Here is a 13,834-nt window from a genome sequence, read left to right as displayed (position 1 = left end):
AAGTAGCTCATTTGGCACATCATGTCCAGGGTAGGGCTTGCACATTTAATGGCAGGGTCCAAGGAACTGCTGCCAAACAAAGGGACCTATGGGTGCAGGCGAATGGTTCCTTGACGGTGGAGTTAGCAAGTAGACATAGTAGTGAAGAAGGCGATTGGTACACTTTCCTTTATCAGTCATTGCATTGAGTATAGTAGTTGAGATACCATGTTGTGGCTGTACAAGACATTGGTGAGACTACTTTTGGAATAGTGCGTTCAATTGCAGCCTCCCTGTGTCAGAAAAGATGCAAAACTTGGAAAAGGTTCAGAAAAGAGTTACAAGGATGTTGCTGGGATTGGAGGGTTTGAGCTTTCAGGAGAGGCTGTAAAGTTTTGGACTATTTTCCCTAGAGTGTCGGAGGCTAAGGAGTGACGTTATAGAAGATAATAAAATCCTGATAAGCTTAGATAGGGTGAATAGCCATTGTCTTTTTCTCAGGATAGGGGAGTCCAAAACTAGAGGGTTAAGGTTTAAAGTAAGAGGGGAAAGATTTAAAAGGGGCCTGAGGTGCATTATTTTTCATGCAAAGGGTGGTTGCGTGTATGGAATGAGCTGGCACAGGAAATGCAATTACAGCATTTAAAAGGCATCTAAATGGATATATGAATAGGAAGGGTTGAGAGGGATATGGGCCAAATGCTGGCAAGTGGGACTAGATCATTTTAGGACATCTGGTTGGCATGGACGTGTTGGACCTAAAGGTCTGTTCTGTGCTGTATGATTCTATGACTCTACTTCCAAATTTCAAATGATCATGATAATCAATATACCACAGTGGGAGGGAAAGGATTATTGATTGGTCTACAGGTAACCTCTGATTAATTGAGACTCTTTGATACAGGGAACAATTAAGTTTTTAAACAGTATGCTAGTACAGATATTATTCTCTTAACTCCTGATGTTGTACTGATGGTGGTGACATCTGCATTCAGAGATCAAAGACTGTTTCCTTTGTCCCTAGATACACATTAAACATGCTGGAAGACATTGGTGATGGAGAGAAGGTCAATGATGATATCATTGTAAACTGGGTGAATCAGACTTTAGCCGAGTCAGGAAAAAGTTCCTCCATTTCAAGCTTTAAGGTAATCTCCTGGAGTTTTGCTGTAAAACAGATTTTGTTTTTACTTAAAGCTGGTTCCCTGAATAAATAGCATTTCTCTCACCCACTTCCTGTAAATGATGAAACAATAAACAATAGTCAGAAATAAAACAGATTAATGAGAAACATGATGGAAAAGTTTGCTTGATGTGATAAACAAGATTATATCCTCACTTGCAAGACTCTGTGCGCGGTTTTCGAAATTCACTTGTGGATCTTGCCTATCCCTCCGAGCTATGGGATATGTTGCTAGTTGTGTCTGTTGAAGATGGCGGAACCCACCTACCTGGGATTGTTCATGGCTCCATGTGCAAGACTCCCAGAACAGTTTGCACAGGGCTTTTCTGACATGTCCTCCAATTCTTACTCAATACACAGGACAAAGAAATTAGCTCCAGTATACCAGTATTGGATCTGATTGATGCCATTCAGCAAGGATCAGTCCGATATGACCTGGTGAAGACTGGAGACCTGACTGATGAAGAAAAACTTGAAAATGCCAAGTGAGTAGCTTTTATCAGTACCATTTGAAGGAAAAGGTAACTATGGGAAAAGGAATAAAAGGGCATATTGATAGCTTTAAGCATGAGGAAAATAGCTTGTTTCTGTCACTGCAATTCAATGTAATTCTCCATATTGTTAGAAAATGTAGGAATAAATTTCACTTCCTTTTTATTAAATTGGTAAATTGAATGATGTTCCAGGATATGGTTGTAAACTAATTTGGACCAAACTTTAGGTTAAGCATATCCAAGACTGACAGCACCTTTTGACATATTCCAAGTCTGAGTGACCTATCACCCCTTGGCTGTCACTTCCTCACTGCTTCAATGTTCTGATTCTCATTCTGGATTTCCGATTTTCTCCTTGGCTTGGCCCATTGCTTGCTCTATAACCTCTCAGCCTTTGTCCCTGTGTTTCTTCAATTCTGACTTCCAACACATTGCTGAATTTCTTGTCCCAACATTGGTCTTGCATTGAGCTGCAACAGGCCCCAATCTCTGGACCCCCACCCCACCCCCCAAAAACGTCTCTGCCATTGCACTCCTCTCTCTCTCCTCTGAGATGCTCCTGAAAATTTATCTGTTTGATCAAGTTTTGGTTATTCTCATTTTCTTCTTTACCTCAGACTCAAAATCTTTTTTACTACTGACTTCACTCTTGTGAATGTATCTTGGGTACTTTCCTGTGTTAAATACACAAAATACGTTTTACACTGGTTGGCATTAGTTTTAAGCTTCTCTTTCATTGTTTCAATGTCAGCTATAAATGTAAATCTTTTAAAAGACAGAGAATGTAGTTAACTCTCTCTGAATTTATAGTCGTGTTGAACAGTGCAGAGATCACTCCATTTGCCGGAAAGACTGAAACACTCCCCAACGCCGTGTCCTGGAACAGAGAAAGTGAGCAAAAATTGGAGTGTCAACATAGAAGGCAGGAGGGGGGGTTTGCCTCCTGGGACCATGGGTGGTTTTACAGCTAGGTTGGCAATGATTCATTTGCAGGGATGAGACAAAAGGTGGTCCCTCAATATCTAGAGCCCCCTTTCCAAATCACTTTGTGAAAGACTAACCCGAGATAATGGGCTTGAGGCACCAATTGGCAACAATTTAACTAAATGGTGAAACAGATTTTGAGTGACTGAACCCACCCTCGTTCCTATAAAGTTTAGTGTCTTTAATGTATATTACTCCAAATTTATTGGAATGTGCTATCCTTTAGCACTGGGGAAATTGTCTGCGTAAGAATATCAATTTGATCATATTCAAGATCAGGAAACGTCCTTTTCTTTAAATGATCTCAACCTCACCTCTCGGTCCCCCTTTCCATGTCCCTCAATTCCTTTGCTGTCAGCAGAAACACATCCTTAGTCTATTTGCCTTATGTTAAACTAAACGTAAGAAATGGAACCTGTTGCCCTCAAACCTCTTTCAAATATGTGAAGTGTTCACCCTGCATACCTCTAAAGTGCCTCCAGCACTCCCAATTCATTCCATAGAACATTGGCAACTCTGCCTTCAGTTCCTTCAGCCTTGAGCCCTGGAACTCCCCCGACAAGCCTGCTTATCCCTCCACCTCTCTTCCCCCTTGACATTACTCCTTAAAACCTGCCTCTTTGACTGAACCTTCGGTGACCTGTCCTTACTGCTCTGTGTGGTCCAGTTTTAGTCTGACTTGGCCAAGATGAGCACAGGAAGTGCTGGAGAAACTCAGGAGGTCTTTTAGCAGAGAAACCGAGTTAGTGTTTCAAAGAAGGGTCGCTGGACCCGAAATGTTAACTCTGATTTCTCTCCACTGACGCTGAGATTTTCCAACAATTAATGATTTTGTTAACTTTTAAGTCTGATATGAAACTCCCTGTTTCTGTCCATGAACAACACCACTGAGTTTGAGTTTCTCCAGCACTTTCTGTTCTTATGTCAGATTTCCGACATCTGTAGTATTTTGCTTTTATGCTCCCATGAAATGTTTTGCACCATTTTAAGATAGTAAGAATGCTACATAACTTCGTTTTTTTTTGTCTGAAGATCTGACAAAACAGAGAATGAGAAAAAAAATTGAAAAAAGGTGGTCAGAAGCCTACAGTTTATTTTATATGTTGCACTGCTTCTCCCACTGAGTTGATAAATCTGTTTTCTGAGACCTTCTAGTGAATTGTACCGTTGGTAGCCTATTCCTATAGTCAAACAGCTAGTCTTTCTTACTCCACACTCATGATGTTTCTGCAGCCTTCCTGAACTACACACACAGCACAGGAGCTGGAGCAAATCTACCAGCATTATTTTACGTTGCACAGCATGTTTCTTTCACATAGCTGGAACCACGAGGTTGGTTTTATTTATGAACTTGGTGCCTGACCCCAACATGTTTTTGTTGACTTCCCTCAGGTATGCTATATCAATGGCAAGGAAAATTGGAACTCGAGTCTATGCCCTTCCAGAGGATCTTGTCGAAGTGAAACCGAAAATGGTTATGACTGTTTTTGCATGTCTGATGGGGAAAGGAATGAAGAAAGTCTGAAGTATCTGAGCCAAGTTGAATTGATTTGTTTTCTTCTCCATAGCCTGGGTGCAACTTTCATATGTAGGACATTTGCTTAGATATGCTCCTTTTGTTCGTTTTTTTTTCTCTTTTACCACAACCATTTTAACTGGCTTTGCTACTGCTGAAATAATTGCATTAGATCGAAGTACCACATTCCCCCAGTTGTCATAAAACACAAACAAAAACTTTAATCTTCCTGCACTAACCCAGAGAGGTTTTGTAGCCCAACATGCATTCTAATGTTTAGAGTGTGCAATCAGCATACTTACTTACTCCCCAAACAATTTACCGATATCAGCAAATATGATTTGAGTTGTCGAAGAAAGTGTGTTTCAGAGGCATATTTTGTCAGTACTTGTTCTACTTGACCATGGAGAACTCATGTGCAGCAGCGAAAGAGGTTTCTGAAGATATGCCCTTCTGGTAAACTCGTCCAGGATTTTCTGGAACACTGCATTTCGATGCACCGGTAATCGGACTTGTTTGTGCATGTTTACAATTAACATGTGTCACCTACACAATTTCTGGAAGTGTGTGCCAATTAGACGAATTGAGGGCAGCGGGCCTTCTGGAACCTTGGGTGAACAACAAGCCAAAGTAGCAATCTCCTTAACCACAATGATTAAAGTATTGGGAAATTCGCAGTGCAGGACTGAGACATGAGAAAATTCAATATCCCATCCTCTACAGAAAGAGGGAAAGAAATTTTTTTAAAAAGTAAGGAAAAGGGTGTTGGATTGCGAGATTGCGAAAAAGACTAAGCAAACTGTGAGGATACAACAATAATCAAAATCTGATGTTTCGATATCTGTTAGAACACTTTCAAAGAGGAAGGAATGCGATTCTGTATTGTCACTAGTTCAATTTCTGGAATGGCTACCAATAACAATTATCACATTAAAATGATCATTATATGATTAATGTCCAGGCTTGGCTATCTGACAAGTTCAGTGGACATTTTATTGTCCAAATGCAGCAACTCTTCAGACATCCGCAGAGATTATGTGCAATATGCATTCTTGTGAACCAGCTGTAGAGCAACACAAGTTAGCTAAAAACTAATGGCGATTTGTAATTGATGGAAATCCTTTCCCTTCCTGCAAGTTTTGTGGATACTTTGCAGATTAATAAACCAGATGCGCCATTCAGGTAGCCATCTTTTCTTGCAGAAAAATCTGGCTGTTAACTTTTGTCAACATTTGCTATTTTGTTGATTGTAGGAAGCCAGCATTTTCTGATACAGCTACCTTGAGACCTAAGATTACAGCTAGCCTGCTCTTACACTTAGCATCTCAAATGTGTTTCTCCATAAATCGAAGGAGGTTTGAATAGTTGTTTGTGTAGCCCCTATACCTTATCCCAGAAGCTGTGATTAACCATGAGGAATGGACAATTACCCATTCCTGCAACAAACCTTTTGGTCTGTTTATTTTACCTGGGTTAATATTGCTATGATGGTACAATTTTGTGCAAATGAGTTGAGTGTTTATCCAGTTAATCTGTCAATAGCGCACCCTGAGATATATCCTCTAAATAACTACTGGAAATTAGTCCCACTTGTGTTTGTAAAGGATGTCTCTTTGGTCATTCCTTCCCTGAATTTGTGAAACAGTTTATCAATACTCAATGTAAACTAACCAAAAAGGCCCTCCATATTGTGCCTCATGTACCACCTGTAGTGCTAGAGAATCAAAATTACTTCAGTTTCATAACTTACTAACTTTTCTACCCAAAGAGTTTGTTTTTTATATTTTGGTTTTGTAAAATTCCTGGGAAATGCTAGCTTTAAGCGTAAGATGCTGTTTATTTAAGATACTTGCCAGCCAGAAATTCATGCCATCGTATAAATATGCAGATGAAATAAAAATAAATAAAGATGGTTTGACATCTTGCAAGTAAAGGATGTGACAGAATTATATTCCTACATGATGTGACTTCCTTTTCTCCACAAATGGGAACTTTGGTTGAACTGAGATTTTTTTTTGTTGACCCCAGATACAACCGCTAAGTATAGTACATTCTCTCACTGTGTTGTCCTAACTGTTAACGGTTAATATAGAGCAGAAATTAGTGACATTCTGTGATTCAGCTGTAACACTCACACCTGGTTGTGGACCTGGATTCCATTAACCTGAACGTAGCCAGGCTTGCACTTCAGAGACTACTCGATTACAGCCTTGACTATTAACTGAGGAAAATGTACAAGGTCTCATGGCACTCAAAAGATTGTTTCCCCTCAGCGAAATACCAAAATACTGGTTGTTTATTTCCTTCTGTTTGCTAAGCTTTGTGGCAAAGCTCTAACAGAGCCTATCATCCAAGGTAATGAACTGACTGGCAAGTGCTCTGTCCATCATTCTGAATGAAGGTGTTTTACAGACTTGACCGTCTACATGGATAAGGACCACAGTACACATGCCTTCAAAATCAGGATTCAATCCAGAGGAAGGAAGTGGTGTCATGGAAATGTCACGGGGCCAGTAACCCAGAGCCCCAGACTAACATGAGAAGATATGGGCTCAAATTTACTGTGTACAGTTTTGGTCTCCTTACTTGAGAAATTACGTACTCTCACTGGAGGAGGTTCACTGGATTGATTCTGGAGTTGAGGGCTGGTTTATGAGGAGAGACTGAGTAGACTGGGATTATATTCTTTGGAATTCAGAAGAATGAGGGAGAATCTTGTAGAAACACAAAACTTTGAAGGGAATGGATAAGATAGAAGCAGGCAAGGTTGTTTCCACTGCTAAGTAAAACTAGAACTAGTGAGTTGAGGAGAAACTTCTTCACCCAAAGGGTCGTGAATCTGTGGAATTCACAGCCCAGTGAAGCAGTTGGGGCTACCTCGTTGCATGTTTTTAAGGACAAGATAGATTGTTGAACAATAAAGGAATTAAGGGTTATGGTGAGCAGGTGGGTATGCGGAGCTGAGGCCACGGAAAAGATCAGCGATGATCTTATTGAATGGCGGAGCGGGCTTGACGGGTCACGTGACAGACTCTTCCTATTTCATATGTTCGTATGAATCTCACCATGGCAACTAGTGAATATCTGAAATTGAAAGCCAGCCATCAGTAACGGTGACCACAATAGGTTTTCTAACCATCTGGTTCATCGATGTCCTTTAGGGAAAGAAGTCAGCCTGGTCTGACCTATATATAATACTGACGTGAGTGATTGACTCTTACTACGTTATTTCAGAAGGTAATTAAGTTGTTCAGTTTAAGGGCATTTAGGGACTGCAATGGATGCTGCAGCGCTTCCCACTGATGGTGAACTGTGATAGAGCAGAAGCCTCTGCAGGGGCCTTTGAGTTAAGTGTGTGGAGTATGTGTTTGTATGATGGAAGCTCCCACACGTTTGGCACGGCAGAGTACATGGAATAGTGAAGAACTTTACAGCATTGAAACAGCCCATTTGTCCACCAGCTACACACAAAACCCTCGCCACCCTATTTCATATCACTTCCGTTTCCTTCACCATGGATACCTGCTGTCAGCTCAAAGAGATTGGAACTGTGAAATCCGCTTGCTTTCCCATGGCATAAAACATCCTCAGGACAAGAACTAACACACTCCAAAGAACATAGTGTGGCTGTGATACAGTAATGGTGATACAACGTGAGACCAGCTCTGTTGCTTCCTTATTGTAGAATAGCTGTTCAAGTGTTAGCCTTCACTTGAACAAAATACACACATGTCTCAGTGTAAGTGACAGAGTTATATTGCTTATGCCCTGTGCCTAATTGGATTGAGCCCAAACAAGATTCTATATACAATGGAGTTCTTAAGGGGACCCAGGGATTCATTTTTGATTCTTTTAATGGTCTGATTTTTGTTTGGGTGTAACTTTTAAAACTTTGAGACAAATTTTTCAATTAGTGAGATTAACGTTGCTGAATATTGTCTGCTAATTTATTGGAGAGCTGATTGTAGTCCACACAAATTGAAGGCTTCAGTCAAACAGGGAGGGCTATATAAATCGAGATCATATAATAGAAGCTGACAAACTTATCCCTGGACCAGCTGCCCCACATTGAGAGAGCTGAAGGAAGGAAGAAGAAGAAAGAAAGAAGAAGGAGAAGCTGACAAACTAAGAGTGTGACTCCATTGTTGGGTGTAGACTGCCAACTAGTGGACTGGATACAGAGAAACAAATGTGCCTGTAAATTATTGCAAGATGTAAACATCGTAGAGTAGTTGTAATGTGGTCTTTACCTGAATGGAGAATGGGACAAATGTCATGCAAGTGGCAGAGAAGGGTAAATGTACCTGAATTGTGAACGGGAGAAGTTTTCTACAGCTGTATGAGTCCAGTCCAATTAGAAAGGGTGCGTTGTTAGACCTGGTTCTTGGGAATGAGGTGGGCCAAATAGTTTGAGTATGAATGGGGAAACAATTAGGACACTGATCTGTGTATGGTAAGGTTTAGGGTGGTGATAGAAAAGGACAATTGGCGATTCGGAGCAAAAATAATTAATTGCAGAACAGCTGAGTGAAATAGGGTGAAACAGTAGGACTTAAACTGGGGAAGGGGGGAGAAAGAGTGTGTTGGGGAAATGAATGGAATTGGAACCAGAAGGTTGACAAGAAAATCTATATTAGAGTGGTGCTGGAAAAGCACAGCAGGTCAGGCAGCATCTAAGGAGCAGGGTTTTTGCCCGAAACATCGATTTTCCTGCTCTTCGGATGCTGCCTGATCTGTGCTTTTCCAGCACCACTCTAATCTTGGCTCTAATCTCCAGCATCTGCCGTACCCACTTCTGTCTAGAAAAATTTATAATTTTTGCAATGGATTACCGTCAGAGAAGAAATGTTTCAGGCGCAGTCGAGGTATACTCTCTCAAAAGGGAAAGGGAGGGCAAACAAATTCAGAGTTCCCTCTGTGAAAAGGGAGATTGAAGAAGGCTTATGACTGGTGCTAGGTAGGAAATAAATTGAGAACCAAGAGGAATACAGGAAGTGGAAATAAAAAACAGATTGGAGTGACCAAGTGGATTCATGAGAAAAGGCTAGCAGCCAACAAAAGTCCCAAAGTTTTCTGTCATGAAGGGTGGTCAAAGGAGAAATAGGGTTGATTAGGCTGAGAGGGAGACTTGCAAGGGGAAGCATGAGAATGGCTGAAATTGTCAATTAATACTTTGTAACTGTCTTTACTGATGAAGTAGAAGCTATTCAGACCATGGTGACAGAGTTGATAAAAATAAAGTATTGGATGGAATGTCGGGACTTAAAGTTGACAAGGTGCCAAGACTAGATGAGATCCACCTAAGGATTTTGAAGCATGTGAGTGTGGAAATTGCAAGGGCACTGACCATAGTCTTTCCCTAGTGTTGAGGGGAAATACCAGCAAACTGAAGAATTGTAAACGTTATGCTCTTGTTCAAAAAAAAGTTTAAGGATAATCCAGCAATTGCAAAGCAGTTAAACATAATTGGTAGGGAAGCTTTGAGAAACAGGTATTTGTGATAAAGTAAATAATTTTATAGGTAAAGGTGGGTTAATTAGGAAGAACCAACATGGATTTCTAAGGGAAATATTGGCTAAGGAACTTGCTGGAGTTCCTTTTCTTACTTTTGCATCATCAGTAGCCACGGGTGAGGTCCCGGAAGACTGGAAAGTAGCAAATATGGGAGAAAGTGAGGACTGCAGATGCTGGAGATCAGAGCTGAAAATGTGTTGCTGGAAAAGCGCAGCAGATCAGGCAGCATTCAAGGAGCAGGAGAGTCGACGTTTCAGGCCTTATCAAGATGGGGTGCGAAGGAAATCCTGGGGTTGGAGGGTTTGAGCAATAGAAAAGGTTGAATAGGCTGGAGCTGTTTTCCCTGGAGTGTCGGAGGCTGAGGTGTGATCTTATAGAGGTTTATAAAATCACGAGGGGCATGGATGGGATAAATAGGTAAAAACAATGACTGCAGATGCTGGAAACCAGATTCTGGATTAGTGGTGCTTGAAAAGCACAGCAGTTCAGGCAGTATCCGAGGAGCAGTAAAATCGACGTTTCGGGCAAAAGTCCTTCATCAGCAATACAGACAAAGTGCCTGAAGGGTGGAGAGATAAATGTGAGGAAGGTGGGGGTGGGGAGAAAGTAGCATAGAGTACAATAGGTGAGTGGGGGAGGGGAGGAAGGTGATTGGTCAGGGAGGAGGGTGGAGTGGATAGGTGGAAAAGAAGATAGGCAGGTAGGACAAGTCATGGGGACAGTGCTGAGCTGGATGTTTGGAACTGGGGTGAGGTGGGGGGGAGGAAGGGGAAATGAGGAAACCGTTGAAGTCCACATTGATACCCTGGGGTTGAAGTGTTCCGAGTCGGTTGATGAGGCGTTCTTCCTCCAGACGTTGAGTGGTGATGGAGCGGCAGTGAAGGAGGCCCAGGACAAAGTCTTTTCCCTAAGTTTGGGGAGTCCAGAGCTTAAGGGCATAGGTTTAGGGTGAGGGGGGAAAGATTTAAAAGGAACCTAGGGGACAATGTTTTCACACGGAGGGTGGTACATGTGTGGAATGAGCTGCCAGAGAACGTGGTGGAGGCTGGTACAATTGCAACATTTAAAAGGTATCCAGATGGGTACGTAAATGGGAAGGGTTTAGTGGGATATGGGCCAAATGCTGGCAAATGGGACTAGAATAATTCAGCATATCTAGTTGGCATGGACAAGTTGGACCAAAGGATTTGTTTCTGTGCTGTGTATCTCAATGACTCTAAAGACCAGTAAGCATAATATCTGTGGCAGGTAAGTTACTTGTGAAGACTCTGGGAGATAAGATATACATGCATTTGGAAAGACAGGGTTTGATTAGAAGTAGTCAGCATGGTTTTATACCTCACAAATTTGTTAGTGTTCTTTGAAGTGACCAGGAAAGGTGACAAGGGCAGAATGATAGATGTAGTCAATATGGATTTCAGTAAGGCCTTTGATAAGGTTCCACATGGTAGGATATTCTAAAAGATTAGATTGCATGGAATCCAGGGGAAGCTGGCAAATTGGATACACAATTGGCTTGATGGTAGGAAGCAGAGGGTAATAATGGAAGGATGCTTGTTGGACTGCAGGCCTGTGCTAGTGGAGTGCCTCAGGGGTTAGTGCTGGGCCCATTGCTATTTGAATTGGATGAGAACGTACCAAGGCATGATTAGTAAGTTTGCAGATGACACCAAAATGGGTGGTATCGTGGAAAGTGAGGAAGGTTATCAGACATTGCAGCAGGACGTTGATCAGCTGGGGAAGTGGGCCAAAAAATGGTAAATGGAGTTTAATATAGATTAGTGAGAGATCTTGCATCTTGGAATGTCAAATCAAGGTAGGAGTTTAATGGTGAATGGTAGGGACCTTGGTGTTCAGGTTCACAGAAACTGGAGTCACACGTAGACAGGGCAGTGAAGAAGGCTCTTGGCACACCGGCCTTCATCAGTCAGGGCACTGATATTAGATTACATTACATACAGTGTGGAAACAGGCCCTTCGGCCCAACAAGTCCACACTGCCCCGCCGAAGCGCAACCCACCCATTCCCCTACATTTACCCCTTTACCTAACACTACAGGCAATTTAGCATGGCCAACTCACCTGACCTGCACATCTTTGGACTGTGGGAGGAAACCGGAGCACCCGGCGGGAACCCATGCAGACACGGGGAGAATGTGCAAACTCCACACAGTCAGTCGCCTGAGGCAGGAATTGAACCCAGATCTCTGGCGTTGTGAGGCAGCAGTGCTAACCACTGTGCCACCGGGCCGCCCACCCAGAAGTTGGGAAGTTATGTTGCAGTTGTACAGGACATTGGTGAGGCCGGAATTGGAGTATTGTGCTCAGTTCTAGTCACCTCGCCAGAGGAAAGATTTATTAAACTGGAAAGAGTGCAGAAGAAATTTGCTGCAAATGTGTTGCTGGTCAAAGCACAGCAGGTTAGGCAGCATCTCAGGAATAGAGAATTCGACGTTTCGAGCATAAGCCCTTCATCAGGAATAAGAGAGAGAGAGCCAAGCCGGCTTGGCTCTCTCTCTCTTATTCCTGATGAAGGGCTTATGCTCGAAACGTCGAATTCTCTATTCCTGAGATGCTGCCTAACCTGCTGTGCTTTGACCAGCAACACATTTGCAGCTGTGATCTCCAGCATCTGCAGACCTCATTTTTTACTCGAAGATTTTAACCTACTGCGAATCCTCTTACAAGGATGCCTTCCTTGAAGAAGCTCTCTTCCTCCCTCTACAAGGATTTCAGTGAGTCCCTCTCTCACTGCACCCCCCAGGTCATCTCCTCTGCACAGAAGCTACCTCTCCGCCCCCACCCCACTCCGGCCTATCACCCTCACCTTGACCTCCTTCCACCTATCCCACCTCCATCGCCCCTCCCCCTAGTCCCTCCTCCCTACCTTTTATCTCAGCCGGCTTGGCTCTCTCTCTCTTATTCCTGATGAAGGGCTTATGCTCGAAACGTCGAATTCTCTATTCCTGAGATGCTGCCTAACCTGCTGTGCTTTGACCAGCAACACATTTGCAGCTGTGATCTCCAGCATCTGCAGACCTCATTTTTTACCAGAAGAAATTTGCAACAATATTGCCGGGACTCAATGGTTTGTGTTATATGGAGAGGTTGGACAAGCTAGGACTTCTTTCTTTAGAGCATCGGAGACCAAGGGGAGAAGCATGGGTAGGGTGAATGCACTGTCTTTTTCCTAGGGTTGCAGATTTGAGGGCTAGAGGGCATCAGTTTAAGGTTAGAGGGTAAAGAATAAAAGGGAACCTGAGGGGCAACCTTTTTACACAGAGGGTGGCATGCATAAGGAATGAGCTGCCACTGGTTGAGGTGGGTACATTACCAACATTTAAAAGGCATTTTACAAATCGATGGATAGGAAAGCTTTAGAAGGATATGGGCCAAGTGCAGGGAAATGAGGTTAGTGTAGTTGGACATTTTGGTCGGCATGGACCAGTTTGGGCCAAAGGGCCTGTCTCCGTGCTGTAGTGTTCGATGACTCCATGGCTCTGATTGTAAGAGTAACTGGATGTTGTTTTTAAGTAGGCGTATAGAGTAGAAGAGCAAGCAGGTTATGCTGAATTGTACAAGACAATTGTTTACCTAAGCTGGAGTATTGTGTGCAGTTTTAGGACCCACTTCACAGGAAGGATATGAATGCTTTAGAGAAAGTGCAGAAGAAGTTTACAAAAATGATTCCAGGAATGAGAAACTTCAACAGAGAGGATGCTTTGAAAAAGTTGGGACTGTTCTTATTGGAACGTAGAAGACTAAGTGGAGGCTGGGGCTGTTTTGCCTGGAGTGTCAGAGGCTGAGGAGTGACCTTTATAGAGGTTTACAAAATTATGAGGGGCATGGATAGGGTAAATAGGCAAAGTCTTTTCCCTGGGGTCAGGCAGTCCAGAACTAGAGGACATAGGTTTAGGGTGAGAGGGGAAAGATATAAAAGAGACCTAAGGGGCAATTTTTTCACATAGAGGGTGGTACGTATATGGAATGAGCTGCCAGAAGAAGTGGTGGAGGCTGGTACAATTGCAACATTTAAAAGGCATCTAGATGGGTATATGAATAGGAAGGGTTTGGAGGGATATGGGACGGGTGCTGGTAGGTAGCTCTAGATTGGGTTGGGATATCTGGTCGGCATGGATGGGTTGGACCAAAGGGTCTATTTCTG

The 13,834-nt window shown here is 42.7% G+C and overlaps 1 protein-coding gene across 2 annotated transcripts in view; it reads left to right on the top strand.

Moving 5' to 3' along the window:
• LOC132820959 (plastin-2-like) overlaps positions 1-5,106 on the top strand; it is a 67,151-nt gene extending 62,045 nt beyond the window's left edge. For both annotated transcript variants that reach the window (XM_060833359.1, XM_060833360.1), the window contains exons 14-16: positions 1,004-1,127; positions 1,523-1,647; positions 4,033-5,106. In XM_060833359.1, the coding sequence (XP_060689342.1) occupies positions 1,004-1,127; positions 1,523-1,647; positions 4,033-4,165 (382 nt within the window). In that variant the 3' untranslated portion in view covers positions 4,166-5,106. The remainder of the gene's footprint in view (positions 1-1,003; positions 1,128-1,522; positions 1,648-4,032) is intronic.
• The last annotated feature ends 8,728 nt before the right edge of the window (positions 5,107-13,834 follow it).

The sequence above is a fragment of the Hemiscyllium ocellatum genome, chromosome 12 (genome assembly GCF_020745735.1).
Source record: "Hemiscyllium ocellatum isolate sHemOce1 chromosome 12, sHemOce1.pat.X.cur, whole genome shotgun sequence".
In the NCBI taxonomy this organism is placed as follows: domain Eukaryota; kingdom Metazoa; phylum Chordata; class Chondrichthyes; order Orectolobiformes; family Hemiscylliidae; genus Hemiscyllium; species Hemiscyllium ocellatum.
This window is presented reverse-complemented; position numbering and strand designations above follow the sequence as displayed.